Source organism: Myotis daubentonii, chromosome 3 (genome assembly GCF_963259705.1).
Source record: "Myotis daubentonii chromosome 3, mMyoDau2.1, whole genome shotgun sequence".
NCBI classification, from domain to species: Eukaryota; Metazoa; Chordata; class Mammalia; order Chiroptera; family Vespertilionidae; genus Myotis; species Myotis daubentonii.
Genome location: NC_081842.1, coordinates 54,891,569 through 54,919,525, shown reverse-complemented (window position 1 = coordinate 54,919,525; position 27,957 = coordinate 54,891,569). Strand labels below are relative to the sequence as shown.

Sequence of the window (27,957 nt, the reverse complement as noted above, 5' to 3'; positions counted from 1 at the left end):
TTACAATATTTATCCACATGGAAGCCTTGCTTGTTACTGAAGTTTCTGGCTTAGCCCCAGCTAATTCAGTTACTGTACTCTCTCCTGCAGTATATCCTGCCTTACAGCAAACACATGGGGACTGTGAGCAGTGGCGACATCAGGCTGGGGGGGTCTGCCCCTGCCAGTTCAGGAAGGGGAGAAACCCTGAAGTCCACCAGCCCTGCACTTCCTTCCTCTGCCCACAGGTGGCGCTCTGAGGCCTGCTGCACTGGACAGATGGCGGTGGCCTAGGGGGCACCCTGAGGCCTCAGGCTGCTGACGAAGATGCAAAGACACAGGCAGGCACAAGTACTTAACATAAAATAGAAACTAGTTTTATTTCTCTGGAAGAAGCAGGTATCCGTAGCTGGGGCAGCCACTCTGGGGACAGCACAGGGGAAGAGCTGGGGCAGAGGAAGCTCTAGTATCCCTCCAGGGAAACTACCCCTTTGGTCTCCTTCCAACCCTGGGGCCTTGGGCCCTGGTCCCTGCCAAATGCTCTGCTTCCTGGGCCACCTCAGGCTATTTCCAGGCACAAGATCCTAAGAGCAGCCAAGTCCCAAAACACTGTCTATGGTGGGGCCACGAGTTACATCCTGCCGACACCCCAGAACCCAGGGGCTCTCTGGAGAAGGACCCAGCCGCGTGCTGGTCCACCTTTCAGTGTGGCCAACACATCCTCCCCGCACAAGGTCAAGCCTGGCTTTCCCCTGGCAGGACTCTGGGACACACTCCAGCGGCAGGCCTACCAGGGTGGATGCAACCAGAGGCACGTCAGCCGCAGGCCTGCTGAGGCCACCCCCATGCTAGCCTTCACCGGCAACTTCTTGCACCTTGGCCAGGGGCACTGTGGGCTGAACCAAAGTTGCTGGGATGGTGCTGGGTGAGGGAGGGACAGGCAAGGCGGGGCTCCCAGCCTCCTGCTGCCCTAGCCTCGCTCTGCCAGTGGGTGTCCACAGGCTCTCCAGGCCTGGGATGGGCATCTTCCCACCCCTGTCAGATGGACAGGCTCAAGTGATTCCTTCAGGGCAGATCTTCTGGCTCTCCAGGCAGCTCAGCGCCTAAAGGAGGAAAAACAACCAGAAAACCCTTCCATCAACAGTGGCCAGTGCAAAGAGTATGTCCAGTGCAGGAGTATGCCCAGTGTGTGAGGGCCTCTCTGTACCAGGCAAATCAGTCGAAAACTGGTAGTTCTAGGCAATAATTCTGGAACTTATCATCCTGGGATGCCCTTTTCCTTTACTTTAAGGAACTAAAAATAAGAGACCAGCAGGATTGTGTATTAGAGTATCCAAGGTGACAGGCACAGTAAAGCCTAAATTTATTTGGATGCAAATTAGTAAGAATTTACTAATGGTGTCGTGTGTGCCAGACACTTGCTGTGAAGTGTGACAGATGCATCCCTCATTAATTCTTCTACTCATGTGTGAGGCAGGCAGCGTCATTCAAACACAGACGAGGGCCCTGAGAGATGGGGACACGTGTAAGCTGACGCTGTGTGTGAGCGGGCACTAGGCTCCAACCGGGACTGTCTGCTGCCACAGCCCAACCGCTCTGAACCCCACATCCCACCAGCGCCTCCCGGAATGATGCTGGAATTGACCCATTTCGCCACTTTGTAACTTGATAAAACTTTCATGTATGTATTTATATTACGTATCGCTGTATGTTATTTTTATAACTATTATTCTATTATATATACATATGTTTACATTTTTTTACAGAAAAGTAATGGGCTTTTTTGGTTACACATTCCTTTAAAAAAGGCATTTATGCTCTAAATCAGCGGTTCTCAACCTGTGGGTCACGACCCCTTTGGGGGTCGAACGACCCTTTCACAGGGGTCGCCTGAGACCATCGGAAAACACATATATAATTACATATTGTTTTTGTGATGAATCACTATGCTTTAATTATGTTCTATTTGTAACAATGAAAATACATCCTGCATATCAGATATTTACATTACGATTCGTAACAGTAGCAAAATTACAGTTATGAAGTAGCAACGAAAATAATTTTATGGTTGGGGGTCACCACAACATGAGGAACTGTATTAAAGGGGTGCGGCATTAGGAAGGTTGAGAACCACTGCTCTAAATGTTACTTTGAACTATGAGGTGCAGAGGTGAGAAATATGTATTTAAATCATTGGGTCCCAAACTGCTGCCCCCCCCCCCCCCCCGGAGGTGGCTCGGGGTGCTGTGGGGCAGCTGGGGAAACAAGCCCCAGAAACCAGAGAGGCTCCAACGTCCTCTTTTACTCGTCAGTTCATTCGAACCACGTGCTAAAAGTCTAAGTAAATGCACTGAGGAGAAACGGCTCTCACCCCGAACTCGCTGCGTCCTGGGATTGGGCCCAACTTCCCTCCTCCCAGCTGGGGAGCCCGCATCTCCTGGCTGTGTGTGGCTGTGGACACCCCTCGGGGAACAGGAAGGTGACAGGGTATGGGGCTCGCTCACTTGTGGTGGGCAGGGCCACAGGAGCCCAGAAGGTGGCAGCCGGCTTGCTCTAGGTTCCAGTCGAACATCTCCAGCACTTTGTGGCACTCGCCTCGCGGCCGCAGACCCAACCCGAAAAGCTGCTCCACCTGAGGGCAGAGGGCGGTGCGTGGGACACAGGGGGCCAAGGGGAACCAGACAGGGAGGGGGCCGAGGAGAGCCAGAGGGGGCCAGAGGGGGCAGGGAGTGGGAGAGAGCAGCAGAGCCAGGCTTCAGGGTCCCTGAAAACCAGAGTGGGCAGGAGGCGGTGGTACCTTCAGATACTGGGCAGCCCTTTGCACGTTCCAGCTGTGGCTCTGCAGGGCCGCCTGGCACTCCTCTGTGGTCACCCCATGCACCATGGCCTGCAGCTGGGCATACCCACCCACCGGTCAGCACCAGTTGGGCCCATTCCTCTGGGCCCCTCAGGCTCCTGCCCCCCTCACCCAACAGCCAGGCCTGATACTCACCATCTGGATCTTATCTGTTGGCCGTACAGCCTCTGGCCCGTCCCCTGGGCAGCCCCTCTGTGACAGCCAAGCGGTGGCCCTCAGGGCTGGCGGCCGGACCCCTGGATTGCTGTTGTTGGTGGAGAAGTTGGCCTTGGGGTCTGGGGCAGCCTGGGGCATGGGCCGAACAGTGGCAGTGGGGGCGGCAGGGGCTGGAGTGCTGGGTGGGGGCAGCAAGGGCACAGGCAAGGGGGCGGGTTCTTCGGGGCTCTGTGCCTCACGCAGGAAGCGCTGGTAGCGCTCCAGGTAGGGCGGGCGCTCAGGCAGCAGGTAGTAGTGGGTATTGCTGACCTTCTTGCCGTCGCGGACGATGGGCAGGATGCAGGGACCAGCCCGGGGGCCAGGTGCCTGGATCACCTGGGGTGTGGCGTACTTGGGGTCTGAGGCAAAGCTCTGGGTGGTGGGCATGGTCTTCCCAGGTGAACTCGAGAGCCGGGGTGGCAGCGGGGAGCTGCCCCGTGGCACGAGGGGACTGGGGGTCCTTGAGCTTTGAGGGGACAGGGGCTCCCGGGGAGGCACCCGGGGAGGGGAGGCAGGTCCAGGCCACCGCCCCGTCTCCTCCTCGCCCGACGGGGCTGGAGACAGCTCACCACGTGGGCGCGTGGGCCTCGGGGGGATAGGCACCCGGGGGGGCACCTGGGGCTTGTCCTCGCCCACGGGGCTGGGTGAGAGGACCAGCGAGCTGGCGGGGACCTGCAGCCTCAGCATGCACTCCTGCTGCAGAGCCTGGAAGATCTCTGCGGTCTGGGCCGAGGTGGGCGGCTTGCTGCCGCCCTGGGGTGGGAGGAACAGGTTGTCCTCCAGGGGAGCGAGGAGCCGCGCCTGCTCGGGCACGAAGCCGTAATTCGTCTCACCCTGGCTGGGCCCAGGAGAGACCCCGGCGCCCACCAGGGTGCTGTTGATGGAGCAGACTTCAAAGTCATCCTCGTCTTGGGCCACGTCATCGTAGGCGGGGGGCGGCGGCAGCGGGCGTGCGTCCCAGTCCACCACAGGTGTGGGGTGCAGGGGCCGGGGCAGGGCCCGCGTGGGGCTCTGCGGTGGGGTCTTGTCCAACAAGGAGCAGGCATCCATGGCCAGCTGCGCCAGCGAGGGCGTGCAGGGCCGCGGGGACGGGACCACCGGCTCCTCGCCGAAGTCAATGAGCGTGACCTCAGCGCCGCTGCTGCCGCCGCCGCGGCCGGTCTTGGTGCCGGACACCCGGGCCGAGGGCTTTGTCAGCCACAGCCCCCGGGGCAAGCCCGGCTTCCTCACACCCAGCCTCTTGAAGTCGCTGGACAAGGGGTCTTGGTCCTCGCTCACGGGGTCATAGGTTGGTTCTGCAATGGACGGGAGACCCGGACAGGGGGGCAGTGTCAGGCAGGGGGACAGGGAAGGTGGGGTGTGGGAAGAAAGCCAACCGACTCCCCCGGCTCCCCCGGCAATTGGCCCTCGGCTGCCAGATCCTCAGGGCACAGCAACCCCATTCACACAGGAGGGCAAAGCCTGCCCTGGACGCTGTCAGCCCTCCACCTGGGCGGGTGAGCCCCTGCCTCCCTCGGCTAGAGCGACACCCACACCCCCTGCCTCTGCTGCCCCTGCATCAACACAAGACCCCAAATGCCCCTGCCCCTGGTTAGCAGCCCCTCTCCCTCCCTGTTACCACACACCATTCGTGCAGGCGGGGGCTACGGGCAGCCTCCCACACTGAGAGCAACAGGAGCTCGGGGCCCACCGTCGTGAAAGCCCAGCCTCTGCAGGTCGCACAGGGAGGGAGGCAGGCCAGGCAGGTGGAGAGGCAGAGGTGGGCACCACGCGCACGCCTGCTCCAGAAGCCCAGGCTTTTCAGGGAGGGGGCAGGGCGGGAGGGGGGAGTTGAAAGGAGAGGCAGGCATGCTGCGCCAGGTCCGCAGCCAAAGCTCACAGCACACTCACTCCCCCTCCCACCCAGCCAGCCACAGGGCTCTGTACCTTCCAGGAGAGGAGGAAGGAGAGGAGAGAGGGAGAGGGGGCGGGGGCCAAGGCGCCGAGAGCAGCCCCACTTACTCTTAGTGAAGATGGCAGGCTGAGGTGGGCGAGGTGGAGGCTCCCCTGCAGGAAGGGCCATGCAAAGAGTAGAGGGGGCAGAGCAGGACAGACAGAGGGCAAGGGAGGAAGGCAGAGCCAGACAGAGAGCAGAGGGTGAAGAGAGAGAGAGGAGAGAGAGAGAGAGTGAATAGGGGTGAGTGAACGCAGGGACTAAGAGCAATGGGAAGCAATGGGCGGCAGGATGGGGGCTGTTCCGGAACGACAGGCCCGGGCCAGGGGGTGGATGAGCTCCTGGCCAAGATGAAGCCTGTGGGGTGGTTTTGGCTTAGGAGAGGAGAGGGGATTAGAGTGTGTGAGGAAGGCCTGGCCCTAGCATGACGAGGAGGAGGAGGGTGAAGAGAGCTCAGGCAGCCGATGCAGGGCCGACCGAGGCGGCCCACCTCAGCGGATACAGCCGCCTCCCATCTCCCACCCCACACCCAGCTGGAGCCAGGGACACGACTGTCCCCCTGCTGTGCTGACCCAACCACCACAGAGCCAGGACAGCCAGCTCAGAGGTGGCCTGAGAGGACAGTGCCCTGGGCAGCCAATGAACTAGGGGACGCCAGAGAGTGGGGGCTCTTACTTTTCACCCTTCCCAGGTGCTGGGTGGGGCGGGAGGTGCTCAGTTCCACGCTCAGCAGGTCGGGAGGGTCCATAGGGTTTCCCAGATACAGTCTGTGGGGAGAGCACGGGGTCAGAGGGGGCCGGCGTGGAGTGGTGGCAGCGAGGACACCTCTGGAGGAGATGCTGGGGCTGCCCCCTGGGGTCAGGCATCCAGGGCCCACCTCCACCAAGCCCTGTAGACATGGGTCTGGGGCACAGGACTCTGACTCCCAGCTGCTCCCTCCTGGAGAGCCGAGCTGTACCCAGGGGAGGGTGTTGTGGAGAGAGCAGGGAAAGGACTCCTGGCTGTCAAACGGCTAGGACTGTCGGGGCTCCAAGAACACCCTACAAGGGCAGAGCTGGCCCTCTGCAACCCCCACGGCACCCCAACCCACACCCAGCAGCCACCTGCTGGCACGCTTTCTTCTCTCCTGCCAGGCCCGGAGGCATCCGGCTACACTCCCCGGTCAGGGTGGGCAGGAGACATCCTTCTGCCCCACTGCCAGGGGCGGGGCCACCGCCCTGCTCCCAGCTCACCCTCACCCCTGTGCCGACTGTCAGGATCTGGGACTTAGTCACCGGGGCTGATTAAAGCCTGGAGGAATGGGGCTGGGCTGGCCACGGCACGCCAGGAGCAGGGCAGAGGGCACCCGTCCTCCTTCGGGAGGGTGTCTGTGCTCTCCTGCCCCAACTCTCTCAGGCCCTCGCCTGGCTCTTGTGACTGAGACATACACACCAGCGCAGTGCTCTGGTGTGGGGAGCGTGGAGGTGAGGGGCCTGCCTCGCCACGCCCCAGGGCAGTCCTGTGTCCGAAGTCAGAGGAGCCAGGGCTGCGGAGAGGGGCCTGGAAGTCCCCGGGCAGCAGAGGCCGGAGGCCTGGTAGGAGGAGCTTCCCGGGGGAGCCCTGGGGCGGGGCCCCCAGGAAGGGACTAATTCTGCTCCTCTCTGCTTCCCCAGGGGCCTCATCCTTCCACTTAGAGGAGACAGAACCCCCCTCCCAGGTAGAGTGAGCAGGCAGGCGAAGCGTCGAACTGCTGCCAACATGAGCTCTGAGGTCTGCCCACAGGAGCCCTCTGTGCCGTGCACCCCGGGCCGGCCGGTACTCACTCATCGATCTTGTCGGGGAAGCCCCAGCAGTGGCGGGGGTCGCTGTCGCCATGGCCCGTGTGAATGAAGCTGTTCTGCAGGGGCTGGCTGATGTCCTGGGCTGACAGGCCGGCCACAGAGGTCACCACGTTTCGGGGGAAGGGCCCCACGCACAGCGTCCGTGTGTTCTGCCCGCGCCACCAGTAGTTCTCAGCCCTGCCCGAGAGAGATGACGTGGTAAACACCGGGTGTGGTGGGACGGCCCGAGGAGCAGGACCCTTTCCACACCACGCTCTTCAGCAAGGCTGTCGAACCCCGCTGGCAGGAGGAGACGGGAAGGCCACGGCCCAGGATCAGGCTGGTCTGCCGTCAGCCCGCCCCCTCCCAGCAGCCCCCCATGACCACACCTGGGGCACAGGGCCTGGCTGTTTGCACAAAGCCTTAAGCTACCTAGGTGGGTCACGCCACTCTTCCTAAACTTCACAATAACGAAACAGGTTCAAACAAGTGACACGGCTTGCCTGCTGTTACTGGAAAGATCGCAGAAGACCCAGGATTCAAACTCAGTTGTTAGTCTGTAAAGCCAGGGCCCTTCTCCCAACAGTGTCACCTCACCTGCCTCCTCCCGTGACCAGGCCTGGGCTCTGGTCCTTTTATTGCCACCCAATTTCACGCTCCAGCCCAGTACCAAGAGTTCTGAGCTTCAGGGGTCCAAGGGCGCACCATGGCCTTAGCACTGAGCGTGAAGCCAAGCGCTCCCACCACAGCCTGTCTCCTACATGCAGCTCTTCACATGTGGAAGCATTTGGGGCAACCCACACTTCACCGCACCCATTTACATGTCTCCAGTGCCTTCCACCAGCTCCCGGCAGGGCTGTGGGACCTCGCCCTTGTCCCATCCACCTCCTTGGAGGAGCTCTCCTCCTGTCTTAAACCAGGATACAGAAAGGAGCCCAGCCTCCCGGTGTGGCTGGACCACCAGCACCGCGCTCTGACCTCAGACACAAAACCTGGTAGGCAGCCTGAGCCTCCTGGCGGGCGGGGGGCAGGAAGGCAAAGAGAACAGAGCGCCCTCCTGGACACTTCAACACCAATAAGCCACAGGCCCTAAGGCTCCCGCCTCTGCTGCTGGGACCACCCGAGGACACGGGCAGAATCAGGGCCAAGGCAGAGGTGGTGACAGCCGCATGCTGCTGTGCTGGACTCCTGTGGCACCCGGGTGCGTGCTCTCACTGTCAGCCCCCACCCATACCTCACCTGTCACAGCCAGGAGTGTAAAGGAAGCCTCCTCCAAACTGCAGCCAGACCGGAGGGACTGGAGGCTGGAAGGAGGCGGTGAGGCTTGAGCACCTGGACCCTCCTCTGGGAGGGGATGCGACCCACTGGGGCAGCAGCAGCCCCAAAGTCGATCCCATGAGCATCACAGTCCTCGGGGAGCCCAGAGGTGAGGCGAGGGACAGGAGCCCAGCCTCCTTGTAAACAAAGCCACTGACCGGCCCACCACAGACACAGCCACCCTGTGATTACCACCCTGCCCTCCGGGTGGGAAGGGCAGGGAAGGAAGGAAGGAGAGAGGACAACACCCGGGAAGGAAGGAAGAAAGCCCATCCGAAAATAGCAGGGCCGTGCCAAGGAGAAAATGCTCCCCACCCCAGGGCCCACGGAGGGGGGGCCGCCTGTGAAGAGGGAGGGAGGCATGTCCGGCATTGGGACCTGCTGCTGCTCTCCCCAACACTCACTGGCTCCCTCGGTTCTGCGGACCCTCCACGGAACTGTTTTAGACACCAGCCCCCGGGCGGGACGCTCGTCAGAGGCCCTCGCTATCCTGGGTGAGCAGCACGGCGGAGGCGGAGATGCCGTGCAGAGGCCGGGGCCGCGGCCTCCCCTCCGTGTGGGCCTGCGCAAAGCCAGACTGGCAGGAGGTCACCCGCTCCGCTTCTTTCCTTTGCCAACAAGCCAAGCTCCTTCCACAGGAGCCTCACGTGGACTCACTTCGGAGAGCACGACGGGACGCCAGCCCACCTCCCTCATTACAGGGATGGCGAGCTGAGAGCCCCGTGCCTGCTGGGCGTCCTGACACCCCTCAAAAACATCCTGTTCCTAGGGGGAAGTCAGAGTGCAGAGTGTGAGTGAGCGTGAGTGTGAGTGTGTGAAAGAGGCCCCTTGGGAATTGCACCCCAAGCACAACGGCCCGACAAGACTCAAACGTACCTCCTGAGACAGCCAATGAGTTGGCCAATGCTGCGTCCCCAGGGCTCCGTGGGGCTGAGGTACCATGCTCCCCACCAGCCTGCTCTGGCCACACCCTCCCTTCCCCTTCCACCAACAGGCGAGTCTCCATGGCAACAAGAGGACCAGGCCCACCATGCCATCAGTCACTGCTGCGAAGACAGACACAGAGGGGGGGGAGTCCCTAGGGGAGTGAGAGGGCCCAGTACCTCCAGCAAGAATGTTCTACTTCCTGCTTCCTGCCAGTGTCCTGGGACAGGCAAAATATGACACAGCACCTCGGAAAGCCAGGTCTGGCTGCAGTGGCCCCGGCCCCATTGGGAACCAGCCTCTGAAAGCCCAGCCCCGGTCCCAGTCCTGGCCTAAGGTGATCCAGAAATGGCTGACAGATGTTGGTTACGCATTCAAACCCACCCAGCCCACTTCCCTCTAGTGTCCCAGGAGCTCTGGGCTCAAGGAACACAGACCTTGCCCCCCGCTGCCCCACATTCTAAAGGCATCAGAGGCTCCAGGGACCAGGCCAGGCCAGGGACCTCAGGACTGCAAAGCCTTGTCCCTGTTTTCAGTTCTGTAAACACAGAAGAGAGAAGTGCTCCCAGCCATCCCAGCCTCCAAGTAAGAACCCCGGAGACGAACAGGCACCGTCCGCCCATTCTAGACCGGGCCCCACAAGCGCGGCTCACACAGCATCGAGGGGTCTCTCTGCCTACTGCCCGGTACCCCGAGAAGCACTGAACTACATACAGAACCAGCCAGAGCCGAGGACAAGGGGTCCCAGACTCCGGACTAGGAAACCAATACTGGAGATAGCTTCCGGCATACTAACTCGAGACCGACAGAAGAGGGCAGATAGATATGGAGAGAGCTGAGAGCCAGGCTGAGAGGAGACAGAAACAGCCAGCAACCCACATGTACAAGCACAGACCCGAAGCGACACGCAGGAGCAGAGAGCCCACCCACCGGACACACGGACGGAGACAGAGCCAGCCCCACAGAGATCCGGGCCCTGGGAAGACAGGGGGCAGAGCTGAAGCTCTGGTACCACTGACCTACGGGCCCGCTCCCAAAGCCCCGCCGGCTACGGCCTCCCGCCCCTCACCTCCCACTCCGAGAAGCTCCAGGGACCAAGGGCAGGCGCTGTGGTCCACGTCGCTGGGGCCCTGGAGGAGCCCGGCGAGCCCACACGGGCAGGCAGCAGGCAGTCTGTGACAGAAGGCAGGGCAGGGCATGCCCACAGCAGCCTCCCGGGAGGAGCGGTCCCCCTCCCCCCTCCCCCCCTTCCTCCTCCCTTCTTTGCTCCGGAGGTGACCCGGGGTGCCAGCTCCAGAGACACACGCCTTAGAAACACAAGGCGCTTCTGAGTCACCCGAGGAACACGGGGCCCAGCACCCAGAACCCCGAGAGCAGGGCCGGGGCGAGCGAGGGCCTGGGCCCTCCTCTGTGAGGGCTGCGACCCCCTGGGGCGGCAGCAGCCCCAAACGGCGTGTGCAGGGCACAGAGGGGCCGGGGTCCTGGGGTCCTGGAGGTGGGGATGGCTGTAGCCCAGACTCCTGGCTTGCGAGCTGCCATGCACCTCCAGAGGGGCCCTCACCCTAATCTTCCTATTTCCAGAAAGTTCCCCAAAAGGCCAGGCCTGCAGTCCCTCTCCTGGCCCCTCCGCTCCAAACCACAGCCTACTCCAAACCACAGCCTACGTTCCTTCCTGCCCCTCAGGCCTCTACCCTAGAAGCTCTCTGCTTTCATCCACCGCCACCAACACGCTGGTTTTAATTCTTCTTCCCAGATACTGTGCCCAAAGGCGAGGGGAGCCTGGCCGAGGGATGAGGTGCTGGGCCACGGCAGGTGCAGGCCATGCTCCTCCACAACCAGCCTGGTCCCAGCACCGGCTCCATCGCCGACTCAGCCCAGAGGTTCTGCCCTGTCACCAGCCCCCACGTGGCACAAGGTTTAACCAAAGGCCCCGGCCCCCCAAGCCTGAGGCCCAGGTGGAAAGGGCTCTGTGGGGAAACAGCCTCTGCCCCCGTCCCTGCCTGCTTCCGAATCAGAGGAGCCGGGCACAGGGCATTTCCCCTCCCTCCCTCCCTTCCGGCCCTCCATGCCCACCACCTACTCCAAAGGCACCTCCAGCTTGCCCTGCCCCAACCAGTTCCTCAGACACCCCGAGGCTCAGATAACAGAGGACGGGGTGAGCGGTGGGTGGGGCTCCAAGGCAGGCGCCTGTGGGGGCTGCTGGTCGGAGATGTGACTCAGAAGATGCTGCCCATAGGCAGACAGACATGCTGCCAGGAGTGAAGGGCAAGGGAGGCTCAGGAACAGAGGCCCTGAGAGGAGCCTGAGGGCGGGGGCCAGGGTGAGGGGCCCAGCAGGACGGAGGGGGAGGGTGGAGGCTGCCAGGATGGGCGTGGGGCTGCCCTGGGGCTCTGAAATGCACCCAGCTGTGTAGTTAAGAGTCCTTATCGGCCCCACCTGGGTGGCTCAGTTGGCCGGAGCATCGTCCCATACATACACAAAGAAGGCTGTGGGTTTCACTTCGGTCATGGCACACCCCAAATTTGTAGGTTTGATCCCCAGTCGGGGCAGGCGTGGGAGGCAACTGTTCGATGTTTTCCTCTCACATCGATGTTTCTCTCTCTCTCCATTCCTCTCTCTCCAAAATCAATGAACATATTCCTCAGGTGAGAATTTAAAAAAAAGAGTCCTGACCCTGGGAGGACGAGAGGAGGAATGTTTAGGAGTTCCAGCGTCTCCAGGTGTGGCCCCGAGGCCTGGCTGCCTCACCACCATGGCAGCTTGGCCCTGACCCACACAGCCAGGGCTGGAGCCGAGTGGGAGAAGGGCGACGGGGGCGGACTTCGCAGGGAAATCCCTCTGAGGGTGCCCCTGCAGACCTAACCCCCGCACTCAGATGCGGACCCAGCCCTGTCCGCCCTGCCGTCGCGCAGCTCAGGCCTACCACAGCCTGCGTACTGCCAAGAGCACCTGGGAGGCAGGACCTTGGAGAGCCTCTTGGCCAGCAGGCCTCCACCCTGCACCCTGCAGGGCAGTGCAGGCGCAGGCGCAGCCGCAGGCTCCCTACCTCCCCTCGATGACGGTGATGACATCATTCATCTGGATGTGCAGCTTGTCCGGTTCCTCAAAGTCCTGGAGGGCCCGCATGTCAGTGGGCTGGGCCTGAGGGTAGAGACAGGTCACTCCCCACTCTGGGGCTGACCCCTGCGTGGGTACCCCAGGACCCGTGGGCAGACCTGCCCTTACCTCCAGCAGGAAGTCCCTCAGGGCCACAAAGGTGGGTCTGTCCTCTGGCTTGTGAGCCCAGCACTGGACCATGACGTTGTAGATGTCTTGGGGGCAGTCCTCGGGCCGGGGAAGACGCTCCCCTTCCTTGTCAATCTTATGCAGGATCTGGAGGGCGGTGTAGTTTGAGTACAAGCAGAGCACCCAGCTCTTCACTTCCCACCCTCCCTCCGTCCCACGGAACAACTGGCGCTTTGGGCGGCCATGCCCGCACCCCAGAGAAGAGGCCTGCTTCTTCTGGGGCAGAGTCTATCCCCGGGCCTCACTTTTGTCCCCAGGTCTGGGGCCCCTGAACAGGTGGCTGTGGCAAGGACTAAGAATGGGAGCAAGCCCCACCTGCTCCTTTCCTGACCTCTGGGGGCCCTTGTCTTTGCTCCGCTTTCTGAGAGGACACACAGACATGGAGCCTGGGGGACAGGACTCCAGCAGGTAAAAGCCAGTTCCAACAGGGCCAGGTTGGGAGCCAGGAATCAAATCAACCCCCTCCCACCCTACAGGGAGCACATCCCCAGCCCCTCACCTGACTGCCATTAAGGCCAATCCAGGGCTCCTGGCCATAGGTGAACATCTCCCACAACGTTACCCCAAACATCCAGGTGTCGCTGGCATGGGAGAAGGTGCGTGTCTTCAGGCTCTCAGGGGCACACCTGGCAAAGGCAGGGGTCAAACAGAGGCCTCTCCGAGCATCCCCGCCCACACCAGCCCCAGTGGACATACATGCTCACTCAACAAACATGTTGCTGGCCCGTGTTCTGGGCTCAACAGCAGGTACTAGGGACGTATGAAGGGGAAGGGCAGTGTGTCTGAACTATGGGACACACACAGACTTGCAGAAAATGATGCATGCTCAGGTTTTCACACACATGCGGCCTGCATTGGGAAGAGGGTGAAGCTGCCAGGTCAGGAAAGCAGGGAAAGGAAGACGGTCAGAGGCTCTAGGAGGGGCAGAGGGAGGGGGACAGAGCTCCGGCTGTTTTATAATTGTGGTGGGAGGATGACAACTTCCAGATTTGGGGCAGGATGCTAGCATCCGGGTCATTTCAGCAGGAAGGTGTGGGTGGGAAATTTGGATAGGGCCTGGGGAAGAACAAAAACGGGTGAAAACAGTCACACCAGCACACGCCAATATCCGCACATGCTCTCTGGGATGCCCTCTGGGTGAGGAGGACAAGCACCACTGCAGCGAGGCTGGCAAAGGGGAATTCCAGCAGCGCTGAGGCGCAGCGGGAGGAGGAAGCCACTCCGGATGAAGACTCAAAGGACCTCTCATGGGACTGGAGAGCTGGCCCTGCCACTCAAAGGGGGTGGGGCCAGAGAAGGTCACTCTCAGCCTCCTAGTCCTCATCTATGAAATGGGAATAATAATAATCCGCTCACTTCACAGAGCTGTTCCAAGGGGGCTGCATAAACATAGGTGACCTTACAATTACCACCCAAACCAGGATGCTTGGGTATGAAAGGGGAGCTATCAACTCCTCCAGGACAACAGGCACAGCCCAGGATGCATGATCCCCTGGGTATCAGGTCAGTTACTAAGCAGGGTGACTGTACATCCTGGATTAGAAGGTTTTCTGGCCAGCTGAACCAGACCGACTCCTCCCGCCTCACAGCAGGGAGACCAAGCTCCTGTGGGTGCCTTCGACACGGGAAGACGACGCTGCTCTCAGCACAGGACTGGCTCACTCAGGGGCCAGGCAGGGCCAAGGACCACCTCGTGTGCAGGTGAACATCCCTGCTCAGTCGACAAAGTCTAGCCTGGCCTGGCCCTGCCTTCCACTAGCTCTACCCGGAACATGCTTACCAGCCAGTCTTTACCTGGCTAACTTCTGGTATTTCAGGAGCGTAATACTGAGTCCTCCCGAAAGCCCCTTTCCCGGTGTGTTCCCGTGCCGGGCACATGAAAATTCCTGAATGAATGAGTGAATGAACGGGCACACAAGGACACCCCGGCCCAGAGGAGACCAGGCTGTTGTGGGCATAAAGGATCCAGGTCCTCTGAGCCTTGGTGTGCAGGGACCAGGGTGGGTGGGTGGGGTCCGGGCTCTGTGAGCTGGCGGCACCGGCCCCTCACCAGGCAAAGGGCACTTTGCGATGCTCCTGCATGACGTAGTGGTCGTCATTCTGGGGGAGTGCTCGCATCAGCCCGAAGTCCCCGATCTTGACCAGGTCGCGTGTGGCCAGCAGCAGGTTGCGGGCAGCCAGGTCACGGTGAATAAAGCGCTTGGACTCCAGGTAGCCCATGCCCTCGGCCACCTGCACAGCATAGCGGCTCAGAGTGCCCAGAAGGAAGTGGCCCTGGTGCTTGCGAAGCCGGTCCAGCAACGACCCCAGAGGCGCCAGCTCCGTCACCTGAGGCCACAGAGAAGGTGGGAGGGGTAAGTGTGGCTGAGCCCTGCTCCCCTCAGCATCCTGCAGAGCCACGCTCCATGCTCCTTCCCGGCCTGGCCTCTGCAGGCCTCTAGGAGTCCTACAGCTTCCCCGGCCTCTTCCTCTGGGCAATGTGGGAAACTGAGGCCCAGAGAAGCAACCCGAAGAGGCTCATGTGAGAAATTTCAAAGATTACACTCTAGGACCAGCTCCTCCCATAGGCGTTACTCTGCCAATGAATACAAGCAAAACCCAGAGGTGGGCATGGGCTCCGAAGGACACGGTCAGTCCCAGGCTAGGGGCCCCTGTGAGCCCCTTTGCCACATCAGGTGGGGGACCAAAGCAGGATCTGGGGGGACCTCTGACCTTTGTCAGGATGGGAGTAACCACAGCACAGGCAGGAGAAGGGGCGGACCTGGGGCCCGGAGACCACAGCCAACGCCCACGCACAGCACTCACCATCTTCATGGGTGGCGTGAGCACCACACCATAGAGGCGAATGAGGTTTCGGTGGTCAAGCGAATGCATGGCGTTGACTTCCCGGATGAAGTCGTCCATGGCCTCTGGCTGGCTCAGCACATCAGGCTTCAGGCACTTCACAGCCACACTCACCTGCCCAGAGCGGAGATTGCACGGAGTCAGGACAGGCCCCAGCCCCCAGCGCCCAATGCTCTGAGCCAACCTGCTCCTCCCTCCAACGAAGCTCAAACATCCTGGCTTCAGATCTGCTCATCTGGGTGGGTGAGCATGTCACAGGTGCCCTGGCCTGGCTGGGGAAGGGCAGCTGGCTGACCCCCAGAGCCATTGGCTGGGCCTTCCTTTCCTGAGGGAATGCCCAGATGAAATAGCAACCATTTGGTAAAGATGACCAGTGTGATGATAGGATATTAAAATGTGATAAAATGTTATAAAACATTAAAAATGGTTTGGTGTAGGAGAAAAATGCTTTAACTCTAATCCCAAACCACTAATCTATGGTGACAGAAGTCAGAACAGTGGCCTTCCCAAGAGGTAGGAGACACTCAGCGCAGGAGGGAGGAGGCCCTGGTGGCGGGAAATGCCCATACCATGGCCTGGGTGTGGTTGCCTGCGTCTGTGCACAGGTGAACACTCACTGAGCTGGACGCTCAGGAGCTGCACCTTTATTATATTCATGCTATGGATGCCTCTGGGGGGAAATTTCAAATAAAATACCAAGAGAGCTAACCGGTTTGGCTCAGTGGATAGAGCGTCGGCCTGCGGACTGAAAGGTCCCAGGTTCGATTCCAGTCAAGGGCATGTACCTTGGTTGTGGGCACATCCACAGTAGGGGGTGTGTAGGAGGCAGCTGATCAATGTTTCTAACTCTCTATCCTTCTCCCTTCCTCTCTGTAAAAAATCAATAAAATATATTTTAAAAAATAAATAAATAAAATACCAAGAGAAAGGGCAAGAATTTAGAAGTTGTATTTAAAATTTGTATCTTAACTAAATTCAACAAAATACCTGAGGGGGGTGGGGGGGAAGACAGAAATGCTAACTGCTTCCTGACTGGTGAAAGTACAGCAATTTCCCCCTTACTTTTAAAACAGTTTCCAAACTTTTATAATAAGTTATTTGTATAATTTTAAAAAGAAACAGCTGTGTCTAGTTAAACCTGAGAGTAGAATCCAGGGCAAGAACTCTGCAACCTGTCCCCAGCCCCCTTCACATCCTAGCCAAGGGGACAGAGCCACTCTGAGGGCAGAGTGGGGTCTCTGCCGGTCTCCTGGGAGCCTGTCCCCTTGCTACACCCGACAGGACCCGGGCAGCTCACCGTCTTCCCCGAGGGGGCGTCCCACTCGCCCCTGCGCACCACGCCAAAGGAGCCGTCTCCGAGCTTCTCGAAGAGACGCAGGTCCTTCTCCCCAATGAGGCAGGTGAGGCTCTGCAGGGGCCCCTCCCCTGCGGGGCCACCAGGGGTGGGCGAGGTCTTCGGGAAGGCGCTCTGAGAGTGATGAGGGGGGAACTCAGCCTCCAGCCGCTTTCCACTGAACACCTGTTTGAAGGCAGCCAGAGGCCAGATGGAACCCTGAGGCCACAGTCCTGCCCCAGCGGGCCCTCACGTAGCCTCCAGATAGGTCCTGGCTTTGCCAAACTGCCTGGGGGGGGGGCAGCCTGGCTGGAGGTCCAAGCCCCCTCCTGACCACACCCCCAAGGCAGGAACCCAGAGCTTCAGTGTGGCCTCAGGGTGTGTGTGTGGCAGAAATGGACTGATAGGCATGTAGCTTGTGGCTACTGTGGCCCCACACCCAGCTGGGGGATCCGGGGCAGCCCAAAGCTACGCTAGGCACCACCTTCTACCCCGTCCATCCCTTTCTGCACCCCCTCCCCAGAAGAGACTCCAGGCCCTAACCGGAGCAGATGGGTAGGAGCCTAAGGGGCCTGCCACAAACACCTCTCTGTCCATTTTTAGCCTTGGCCCCTTCGCTGGGCTGCCCATTTGGTGCTGTCTGTCTCCACCCTCCCCGGGGAGCCGGCTGCCCTTCCTCCTGCCAGAGCAGAGGATAATTTGAGCCTGAGGTTAGCTTGTGAGTGTGTGTGGGGTGCAGATGAAGCAAGGCCTTGCTGGGGAAGGGCCTGGGAAGACAGCTGGGTTTCTGGAGGGCCGCCGAGAGCTGAGGGCTGAGAAAGAAGGGAGACGAGAAAGAACTCTGCAGCCTGAGCTGGACAGGGAAGGGGACAAAAGTCAGGGGACAGGAGGAAAGAGGCCTTGAGGTCAGGGCTGGCCTGTCAGTTGGATTTGGCCACCCCTACAAAGCCTTGGCTTCAGGCTGCAGAGCCTACCCAGCCGGGCCCCTGCCCCCAAAGCTGGCAGAGTCTTATCTGTACGGACAGTCTCCAATCTGAGGGCCTCTTCTGGCTGCTGCTCTGTCCTTCCTCCCAGTAACTGGAATCCCTGACGCTTGCAAACAATGTTCAGCTGACAGGACCGTGCACACAGCCGGTGAGGTGAGGTGAGCCGGGCAAGTGTGGCAGCACCGTCTGACTGAAGACGAGCCTCACGCCTCAAGTCTGGAGAGGTTCAGTGACCGGCCCGGGAACCTCCTGCGAGTCCGTGGTAGACCCAAGACCCCGGAAACCTGGCACACTGCACAGCCTTTCCCTCCTGCCTTCACCGCCTCAACATGCTCATTCTTCCCTAAAACCTGGGCAAGGGACCAGGACAGTGTCCCCAGAAAAGGCCACAGGATCCCAAGAGACAGCCCCTTTGCCAGATCGCAGCCAGGAAATTTCTGCTGTCCAATCCCGTCCAACTGTGCTGCCCTGCCTGTCCCCCACCCCAGCCCGGAGGCCAGAAGTGGGGAGGGAAGGCCCTGGCTGTTTCATTTCCTCCCGCATTGTCTTCCAGACAATGGGCAAAGCTCCACTGAGTCAGACCAGGGACTCACCACTCCACAGACCCAAATTAGGACAAAGGAGAGGGAAAGAGGGGAGCCTGTGGGGAAAGAAGCTGTCAGCAAGGCCAGATGACCAGAGGAACCCTCCACAGCCTGAGGAGGGCGGGGAGGAGGGAAGCAAAGCAAAGATGCACTACCCCAGGCTTGACACCAGCCCCAAAACTCAGACAGAGCCAGGGCTCAAGTTACGGTGTACTTATCAACCAGTGCCTGCTGCAGGCCCGGCACCATCGCAGAGCGGGAGCGGATGTGAAGCCATGGCTGTACACAGGCTACTCACGTGCCGTCTCTAGCGGAGACAGACACTTAGCCAGGCAGCTCCACAAGTGCCCTGCCCGATAAGATCCTGGAGGAGGGAGGTCTGTACAAAGTGTGAGATTATACTGCCCAGGAATGGGGGGAGTTTCCTAGGATGGACATCAGAGTGGGCCCCACGAGGCTGCTCCAGCCCGTCTCACTCCTCAGCCACCTACCTTGCTCATCCAGGACTTGCGCTTGCACATGGCCTTTCTCCTCTTCACAGCCTCCCACAGCCGCCGCTGGCCTGCAGGGGGGACAGGAGCCCAATGTTATTAAGGCTCACGCCCCCCGAGAGGCTGCTGCCCACTGCAGGCTCCCTCTGTCTCCCGTGGTGAGTCCACCACTAGATACTGCCCAGCACAATGAAACCAAGGAAACAAACCATCCCAACCAACCAGGGGCTGCAATTATTAGATGATCCTGCATTCCATTTCTAGGCAGTGGTTCTTGAATTGGATGGAGGTATTTAACCACCAACACTGAACAGTAGTTCTCTGTTCCCAATTTCCAAGAGCAAAGGAAATCAAGGTAATAGAATTTTCCTAATTTTGAGTTTTTTTAGTTTTTCTTCCATAAAATTTTATTATCTTACTGACATCAGACACCAACTATCCAGGCCAAAAGTAGCAGAAGTCAATGTCTAATTCAGCACACTATTACTTATTGAGCTGCTTTAAGTTGAACGCACAAATAAGTTTCTATGTCCTATAAGGAACACCATGAGTTCTATATGCGGCAACCACTACTTTTAGGATCAATACATCCTGATTGACCAGATCTTTCTGAGAGAGACAGAGAAAGAAAGACAGATCAAGAGAAAATCAGCAAACCATCTGAGGGTTTTTATCTTCTCTTCTTCACACAAATCTCTGGATACTGAACCCTGGTGTTCAAACTGGTGAATAGGACAGACTCAGTTCTACAGGTACAGGTATAAAGGAAGAGAAGGTGGAAGAAATACATCCTACAAATGTCTGAACAAACCAGAGGGCGGTAGTTAGTTCTGAGTAGCCAGAGCTTCAAGTGAGACTCCTCGAAGTCCCATTCACCTTTACAAGTGCAAACTGTTCTCAGGCACTGACTGTGTGCGGCATCTACTGAGGCCCCTCCACCCCACCCAGGGGCTCTTGGACAGGCAGGGAGGGTTCTCAGCTATGCCACTCCATGCAATATAGGGGGGAGGGCTCCTCCATGTGCTTGGCAGTCCTGAGGACAGAGGAGGCAAATGGTCAGTGGGGAAACGACGAGCAAGGCCCACGTCCCCACCTACCAGGACGGCCCATGCCAATCTTCTCCAGGTCCTCATTCTTGACATACTCGAAGTGGGACAGGCGGGTGACATTGAGGTCGTCGCGGAGCCGCAGGAAGTACTGTTGCAGCTGCACCTCGGACAGCAGCTCCAGCAGCCAGCCCGTACCCTCTTCTGGCTGCATGCTGCTGCTCCCCAGCCTCTGTGGGGAAGAAAGAGTGAATCAGGGCCCGGCCGATGTGGCTCAGTGGTTGAGCATCAACCTATGAACCAGGGGGACATGGTTCAATTCCCTGTCAGGGCACATGCCTGGATTGCATGCTCGATCCCCACGGTGGGGCATGCAGGCGGCAGCCAATCAATGATTCTCATCATGGATGTTTCTCTCTCTCCCTCTCCTTTCTTCTCTGAAATCAATAAAAATATTTTTTTAAAGACAGCCATAAAAAAATGATTAAAATAAATAATTTTTAAAAATATTATTGCTGTTGTTTTAAAAAAAAGAATGAATCCAGGACCTAGGGATACAGGGAGGTAAAAGGGGACCCTGCCCAAGTGCGCTGGGCTCACCCACATCCTACTATGCTGCTTCCAGGACGGATTAAAATCACCTTCTTGCTCCTCAAAACAGCTGCACAGAATAGCAGATACCCACCTGCCCCCTTTCTTGCCAGCAACAAGGGTAGGATTAGGACAGTTGGGAGGCAGCCCAGGCGCTGGAGTCAGGGTCTTACTCACAAAATCTGTGGCTTGCCCTAGCTGGTTTGGCTCATAGATAGAGCATTGGCCTGCAGACTAAAGGGTCCCAGGTTCAATTCCGGCCAAGGGCACATGCCCAGGTTGTGGACTCGATCCCCAGTAGAGGGTGTGCAGGAGGCAGCCAATCAATGATTCTCTCTCATCATTGATGTTTCTATCTGTCTCTCCCTCTCTCTTCCTCTCTGAAATCAATAAATTAAAAAATTTTTTTTAAAAATCTGTGGCTCAGTGACCTGAGATCAACCTCTGTGATCTCCCTGTCGGCTCAAACTCCCTTGGGGTCACAAACCCTTTGAGAATTTGATGAAAATGACTTGGTTTCCAGGGGAAATAACACAGTCTTAATCATAAAGTTGCACTCAAAAAATTGGAGGTTACAGGGTCCCCTGAGACACCTCCATGGGTTGGTTCTCCAGACCTGAGGGACCCCACAGAAAGGACTCCGGGCTAGATGAGTCCTCCCAATGCTTGATATAGCGAGCCTCTCTCCCCAACCCAAGGCCCTCCCCACAAGTGCCTCCAGGGCCACGAGTGGGAGACAGGTGGGGGCTTTCAGATCCAGCTCAAAGAGGCAGCATTGCTCAGCTCCTGTCAATGGCTATCACAATAGACTGAGGCCCAGTGTTACCAAAATTTGCAATTTTTTCAAGAAATACTAGCTATCTATATGTGAAATCTATAATAATAAAAGCATAATATGCTAATTAGACCGATGTCCTTCCTGACGTCCTTCCTGACGTCCTTCCAGGAGAAGTCGGGCTGCGAGGGAAGCCCGGGTCCCTGGTGCCAGAGGGAAGCTGGTGCCGGCAGCCAGGGGAAGGAAGGCCTACTCTTGCACGAATTTCGTGCATCAGGTCTCTAGTCTTGCCATAATTTTTTTAAAGGTAATATAAGCACATGGTAAAATATTCAAAAGGCACACAGGAGCCATAAAGTTTCATTCCCTCCTCTATTGCACAGCCACCTAGCTTCCCTCCCCAAAGCCAGATGCCATCAATAACTTTGCAGATCTTTCCAGATTTTGTTTTGTTTTCTAAAGAGGAGCTTTCTTCTAAAGCTTTTAATTCATTTATTTTTTCAATCCTCACCCAAGGATATTTTTTCCATTGATTTTTCTAGAGAGTGGAAGGGAGGGAAGTGGGCGAGACAGACAGAGAAAGAAAGACATCCATTGGTTGCCTCCCGTTCACACCCCAACCCGCCCCAACGAGGGCCAGGGATCAAACCTGCATCCCAGGTATGTGTCCTTGAATGGTAATTGAATCTGTGACCCTTCAGTCCAAGGGCCAACACTCTAACCACTGAGCAAAACCAGCCAGGGCTTCCAGAGTTTGTGTCCCCCCGCCACACACACACACACACACACACACACACACACAAATACTGTTCCTACGTCATTCTGTTCCTTGTTTTCACTTAACATTATCTTTCTCCTCTGACTTTGTTGTTGTTGTTAATCCTCACCAGAGGATATTTTCCATTGATTTTCAGAGAGTAGAAGGAAGGAGGAGAGACAGAGAGAGAGAAACGTCGATGTGAGAGACACACATCAATTGGTTGCCTCCCGCATGCGCCTCGACCAGGGCCAGGGATCAAGCCTGCAACCGAGGTATGTGCCCTTGACTGGAATCAAACCCAGGACCCTGCAGTCCACAGGCCGACGCTCTATCCACAGAGCCAAACCGGCCAGGTATCTCCTGACTTTTTAATTATGTCAACTAATTCAAGTTTGAAACACACACACACACACACACACACACTCACTCTCACATGACATTCTCTATGTTGGCCAAACAACACGCGTTTGCAGGCCACAATCAGCCAAAGCCCCGCAGTGAGTGACCTCTGACCTACACTTTCTTGGGCCCAGAGAAAGAGGCCAGTGGCACCCTCAAAACCAAGCAACCTGACCCACCAGACACCAAGCCCATCCCTATCCAAGTAAGACACCTCAGAGCTGAAAGCTTGGCCAGGCCAGCCCCGGGCCCATGTTCAATCCCAGAGGTATTTAACAGTGAGGAAACGGGCAAGAGGCAAGAGGTCAGCTGCCCGCGACCCCATCCTCCCCAGCTCAGAGGTTGCCTTGTCCCTCGGCTCTCATCACGGGTCACACAGAAAAGCAGGCTCTTGGAGCCGCTCACAGCCTGGGCCCAGCACGAGCCTCCTGCCCCCACAGTTCCCAGAGGTGCTGCCAACCCAATGCCAGGAGTTCAGACTTTCCCAGGCAGCTCGGGGCAGTACAGAGAGTGACAAATGGGAACCAGAGGACCTCAGTTCAAACCCCGGTTGGCTCTCCTGCCAAGGTGGCTGGGCCACGGGGGGTTTCCAAACTTTAAGCCGTAACCCTTTACCCAGAAGGTTCTCACAAAGGCTGGACCGCCCCCTAGAGGACGTTTCTGGTTGTCACAATGTTGGGGGGCCACTGGTGGTCTTTAGGGGAGACAAGAATGTGAGTTACCCTGTAATGCACAGGAGAGCTTCACACACTGTCCCAAATCCCATACAACTTCATTCATGGAGGTGAAAAATTTGTAATCATCTGACTCTAGAGTCGAATTCCATTTCACATTTGAACAAAAAAATATTTTTGCAGTCTTGATACATACTGAATTTTTCTGGAATGGAACTAGCGTACTGTGTTAACGGAGGGAAAACTGGCCTTTGTTTTGTTCAGAACTTAGCAAAAGTTGTTCACTATTCAAAAAAAAAAAATGTCACTGAAGGCAACCCATCCTCATTTTTTCAAAACACCCCTCTCAGTCAGCACTTGTGGATGGTGCTTCGTGGTGGTGCTACAGGAGGTCGGAGCGTCGACTTCATTCTGCCAGTGTACTGACATAGAATGCACGAAGTGGTGTAATTACTTTTAATTCTCTTTTACAGTACAGGTGGCATTACACTTGCTGACTGACTGAACATAACACACACAGTAAGCATGTTATATTTCTATTAATTTTAAGAATAACAATAAAAATAACTAACACTTCAACTACATCACAATATGCTGGGCACAGTGCCAAGCATTTAGCAGTATTAACTCATCCTCAGAAAACCATCTGTTATAAACAAGGGGTGTGGGCTTAAGAGGGAGGGACACCACTGCCTTCCAGAAGAAAACCCCAAAGGTGCACTGTGACATCACTGCCCTCGGAAAGTCTCCGTAGCCCAGGCCGGTGGGGCGGGGCCAGCTTTTTCACGGGCAACCCCTCCCCAACATGGCTCAGCCTCCAGATGGGGCTTGCCACCAGGGCAAGCGGTCTGAAGGTCCTCTCCTCTCCTTCCCCAGCGCCCCAATTCCAGGGCTCCAGGGTCCCCATGCCCACCCTCCTCTGGGACAGGAGGCAGCCACTCCTGAGGACAGCTCAAAGCCGTGCTCTGGTGTTCAGGGCTAGGGAAGACCCAGAGGTCCCTCCCCTGAAGAGCACAGTCCAACCTGTTCCTCTCCCCTGAAATACCAGCTGACAAATCTCCCGACTCAGCTGGACACTCTCCTCCCTGCTCCCCAAGCCCAGGCAACAGGGCTGTTCTGCATCGGGGCGTGTGTGGGAAGACTAAGAACACTGGGATCCCAGTGAGCAGATAGCAGGCAGAGTCCCAGTCTTGTCTCTACCACCAAGCCCGGGATGACCCTGGACAAGTCCCCTCCTCACCCCTACCCGCCCCTCCAGCCCAAGTTTCTTTGTGAAGCGCAGAGCACGGCTGCAGCTGTCCCCCATGTGCCTGGGCCCCAGCGGAGCCCAGAGCCCGCACACCTATGTCTGACACGTGTAGCTCTAGAGGCGGCACGCACATTTCCCAAGTACACTCTTCTAACACTCGCCAACAAGAATGCAGCACCAGAGGGGAGAAGCCACTCAGCCCAGACCCCCGGCCAAACCCTCACTGAAGGGGTCCCTCAGCCTTTCCCAGTCCTGCTCTCTGCCCCTCAGTGAAGTGCTGGCTCTGAGGAGCTGATCCAGTCTCCAGCCAGTCCGCCTGGCCCCAGCCCCCCACTCACTGTGTATAGTCTTCGCCGCAATCTGGCCAGGAGAGGAAAGGAGAGCTCTAGGCCAGGGAACCGACGAGCTGCTGGCATCTCCACGGAGCTGGACCCCTGACTGGGTCCCTTGGACTTTGGCTTGAGAAGTGGGGGTGCAGGGACCTCAGCTTCTAAATTTCAGGTCCTGCCCAGAAGGGAAGCTGGCCAGAGGTCTGCCCTAGGAGCTCCCAAAATCCCACACCAGGGTTGGGATGTAGGGCAGAAGAAGAGGGTAGGTCCCCTTCTCTGCTGCACAGCTGTTTCCACACTGGCTAGTCTGCCAGGGAGCAGGTTGGCTCTTCTCTGGACTGCCTGCAGCCTGAGTCCTCTCTGTCCTGTTTCTCTGTCTTCTCTCCAGAGCAGTGGTCACAGCTCCAGCCCTACTCCCTGGCTCCCCCTCCCGACTGCCCTCCCTCCCTCCCTCCCTCCCTCCCCCCTCCCTCCCCAGCTGAGCAGCTCTGACACTGGCTGAAAAAGGACCTTTCTGAATCACTGCCAAGAAGGCGGCGGGAATGGGGGGACTCTTCCTTCCAGCCACCCGCACTGGCCCCCCTGCCTCCCCATACACAAGGCCCCCTGTCTCTGGCTTCCACCCCAGCCCCCATAGTTGCAGACAACTCCTAGGATTTTAGGGTGGGGGCTATGTGAATCAAGCAGCAATGTACAAAGAATGGTTGCAGATCCCATATGGGCTTATCTGGGGCCTGGGAGCTGGTACATAGCCTGAGTTAGGGGCTAGGACCCCAGAGTCATTCCTGGATCCTGCAGGCAGACCCTTTGGAGACCCTCCCCCATCTCCCAGTCCCAGCCTTGGCTGGGCGTCTCCTGGCTCAGGCCCTAATGTGGCCCTGTTACCCTGGTGCCCGACGGAAATAGGAGGCCGGCAGCCGGCCAGAGCGGGGCAGTCCAGCCAAGATCGAGAGGGGGTGGAGGGGGCAAGGAATCTCCACCTCCTCCCCTGGGGTTGCCTTGTCTGCTGCCCACAACACCCAGGGTACCTCCTCCCCAGACCAGCTGGCCAAGATCCAAAGCCCCCTCAAAACAAACAAATAGGCTCCTAGACCTGGCTGGGATTACCCCCACCCCAAGCTGTAGCATTCAAGGCTGTATGATGTCTCTTGTACAGCACCCATACACACAGACAACAGCCCCAGCTAAAGGGAACTAGAGACACTCCATCAAGCCCTCATGGGCCCCCCATGTTCCTGGAGCTGACAAATGATCCCTCTGCCCCTCCTCAAGAGAGCCAGCTGCTCTTACACCCCCCTCACCACAGCCCCCAGACACACCTGACAGCTGCAGGAAGTCCTCGCCGGCTCCCTCAGCACCCCCACCCCACCCCCCCACCATGCCCAGGGAGCCCCTGTTTCTTTCACACTGCTCTCTTGTCCCGATCCAGCTGGCGACCAGCACTGAGAGCCCCAGCTGGCTAGTGGGGCAGGCAGCTTGGGTGAGAGTTTGGGGGAGTCAGCATCCCAGGCTCCCTTTCCAAGGCCTCTCTCAGTGTTTGGAGAGGAGGTACCCAAAGGAACAGCCATTTCCTGGCCTGAGCCCCGACGCGGGGGTGGGGGTGGGGGAGAAGGTGAACACACCCCAGCAATCAGTCCTTCCCCATCCCCCTGTCATCCACCCCCAAAGCTTGTGGAGCCAGCCAGGTGCAGCCGCCCCTCTGTCCAAGTGAATCACCTGTCTGAGGCCGGGGTCACAGATAATGGACAAGACCAGGCGGAGGTCACACTGGAGCGGACTCGTCCCCAAACCCCTGGCAGGAAATGTCCACAGCTCAGAAAGGAACGCCACGGCCTACCTCCCACCAGCACCACTCTGAAGGAGACCCAGGGACCTGATCCCCGGAGACAATGTAAGCAGGATTACTCCCTCAACTCCCAGGCGGGGCTGCTGGGTTAGAGTGGCCAGATGAAAAACCCCAGGCACCCCCTGAAAGATGCGCCCCAAATGCACCAGAACCCCGTGCCTGGCTCTCCCTCGGTCACAAGGTAAGAACAAGCCTCAGCAGTTTGCTCGGCAAGCCAGCTGTGAGAAGCTGTAAGAAAGGAAAAGCCTGGCCAGGGGTCTGAGCTCAGGCCAGGTCTGGGATCCCTTGCTCCCAGTCCTGGAAAACAGCTCCCACCTTCTGGCCCGCCTTTGTCCTGTCCGCTATTGCCCTCTGCCGGCCAAGAGAGGAAGTGCTGGATCTCCAAGGAGAAGGAGCAGTGGTCCCATAAATATGGATGGTGACCTTACTTTCTAAAGCAAACGGGGACATTTGGCTTGATGCGCATATTTGAACGGAATGTCCACGGGAATGTCCAGGGCACAGGGATGCAGTGCCCGTAAACGACTAAACCCAAAAGCAAGCCCAAAGGGCAGCTGAATTGGGACCAGAGACACTGAGGCCAATGTCCGCACCAGTAATTCATCACCACTGACTCACCCCACCCCTAACTCCCCACAGCAACACCAATGCTTCACCCGGCCTCCCGGGAGCGTAGACACCCCTCACTCCTGGCTGCAGTGCGCAGGGCCGGGCCCTCCGCTCACCAGCAGATGATGGGGGCGAGGGCCCGGGCACCTGACTACCCCCCAGGCTTCCCCCATTACCTGCAGGGCCTCCTCGCCCCGAGTCAGGCGCTGATATGCAGATCTCTCCCCCATGGAACCCAAACTGCCCGCGTTAAGGCCAGGAGGGGAGCAGCGCCCTCCCGCAGCCCCCGCCCCGCCAGCGGCACCGGCGGCGTCACTGCCCTGCGTCCTGCGGGACCGGGCCTGAGCATCCTCTAGTCTGGAGTCCAGGAGAAGGGCAGGGCCGCTAAAGCACATCAGCCGGGGGGCTCTGGTCCTGGCCCCCACCCCGCACGCACGCCACGGCCTCCTTTCCACCCCCCACCCGCTGGCAAGAGCCCCGCGGTTGCTGTCTCTCCCGCCCCGGCCGCGGCAGGCCCCTCCCCCAATCCTGTCCGGTCTGCACCAACCAGCCGCTGCCTCTCCGCAGGGCCACAGCCCGATCCCCAGAGAGCCATGGCTCCCCTCGGCCCCTTGGTCTCCGGGATCCCAGAGCTCCACAGCCACCAGGCTTGGCTCTGGGGATTCAAGGGTCCCCATATTCCATGATTGGGGGGGGGGGGGGGTCCATCCAAGAAGCATACAGAAGAGAAGCAGCCCCTGTCCTGAACCAACCTGGGACCCCTGCCTCTAGACATGGGCCCTGAAGCCTAGCCCTCCACCCGCGCAGCTTCCACTGAGCTCCAGGAATGAGCCCACCTGCCGGCTCCCGGCTCCCGGCGGCTCCTCTTCCCTCCGCTCCACCCTCTCTTCCAGCCGCAAACCTGCCGGGCCCAGCACCGTGGGAGCCACACCTCCTCCGGCACCGCTCCAGCCCCCACCCCGCTACGCCTCTTCGTAGCCGGGCCTTGACCCCCAGATCGCCCGGGCTGTGCGCGCGGGAGGGCAGGGCAGAGCGCTGGGGGCTGGGGCTGACCTCTCCCCACGTGCCCACACTGCCTGCCGGAGGAGCTGCTCCGATACCTGCCCACCACGAACTGTCACCCAGCATCCAGGTGAGGCCACAGCTGGCAGA

At 58.6% G+C, this 27,957-nt stretch overlaps 1 protein-coding gene across 9 annotated transcripts; it reads right to left on the bottom strand.

Annotated features, from left to right (window-relative positions):
• Positions 1–334: 334 nt before the first annotated feature.
• On the bottom strand, positions 335–27,580 carry TNK2 (tyrosine kinase non receptor 2). Of its 9 annotated transcripts, none has more exons than XM_059687517.1 (16): positions 27,558–27,580; positions 19,625–19,805; positions 18,528–18,598; positions 16,431–16,652; positions 15,095–15,247; positions 14,340–14,617; positions 12,789–12,915; positions 12,230–12,376; positions 12,051–12,145; positions 6,767–6,961; positions 5,640–5,731; positions 5,033–5,077; positions 2,972–4,326; positions 2,777–2,872; positions 2,484–2,611; positions 335–1,082 (listed from the first exon to the last, which is right to left on the bottom strand). In XM_059687517.1, the coding sequence occupies exons 2-16, from the start codon at positions 19,785–19,787 to the stop codon at positions 1,076–1,078; spliced, it is 3,174 nt and encodes a 1,057-aa protein (XP_059543500.1). In that variant the 5' UTR covers positions 19,788–19,805; positions 27,558–27,580; the 3' UTR covers positions 335–1,075. The 9 variants fall into 9 exon arrangements, with proteins under 9 accessions (XP_059543500.1, XP_059543499.1, XP_059543495.1 ...); XM_059687516.1 differs by lacking the exon at positions 27,558–27,580 and adding an exon at positions 24,360–24,692 and having other exon boundaries at positions 16,431–16,601; XM_059687512.1 differs by lacking the exon at positions 27,558–27,580 and adding an exon at positions 24,360–24,689.
• Positions 27,581–27,957: the final 377 nt, after the last annotated feature.

Excerpts from the sequence above, each read along its gene's own strand:
- TNK2 (XM_059687512.1), bottom strand. The coding sequence starts at position 24,437 with ATGCCAGCAGCTCGTCGGTTCCCTGGCCTAGAGCTCTCCTTTCCTCTC. Across the intron at positions 12,377-12,788 it reads TTGGCCTTAATGGCAGTCAG|ATCCTGCATAAGATTGACAA; the intron begins GTGAGGGGCTGG and ends ACCGCCCTCCAG. Across the intron at positions 12,146-12,229 it reads TGAGGGACTTCCTGCTGGAG|GCCCAGCCCACTGACATGCG; the intron begins GTAAGGGCAGGT and ends CTCTACCCTCAG.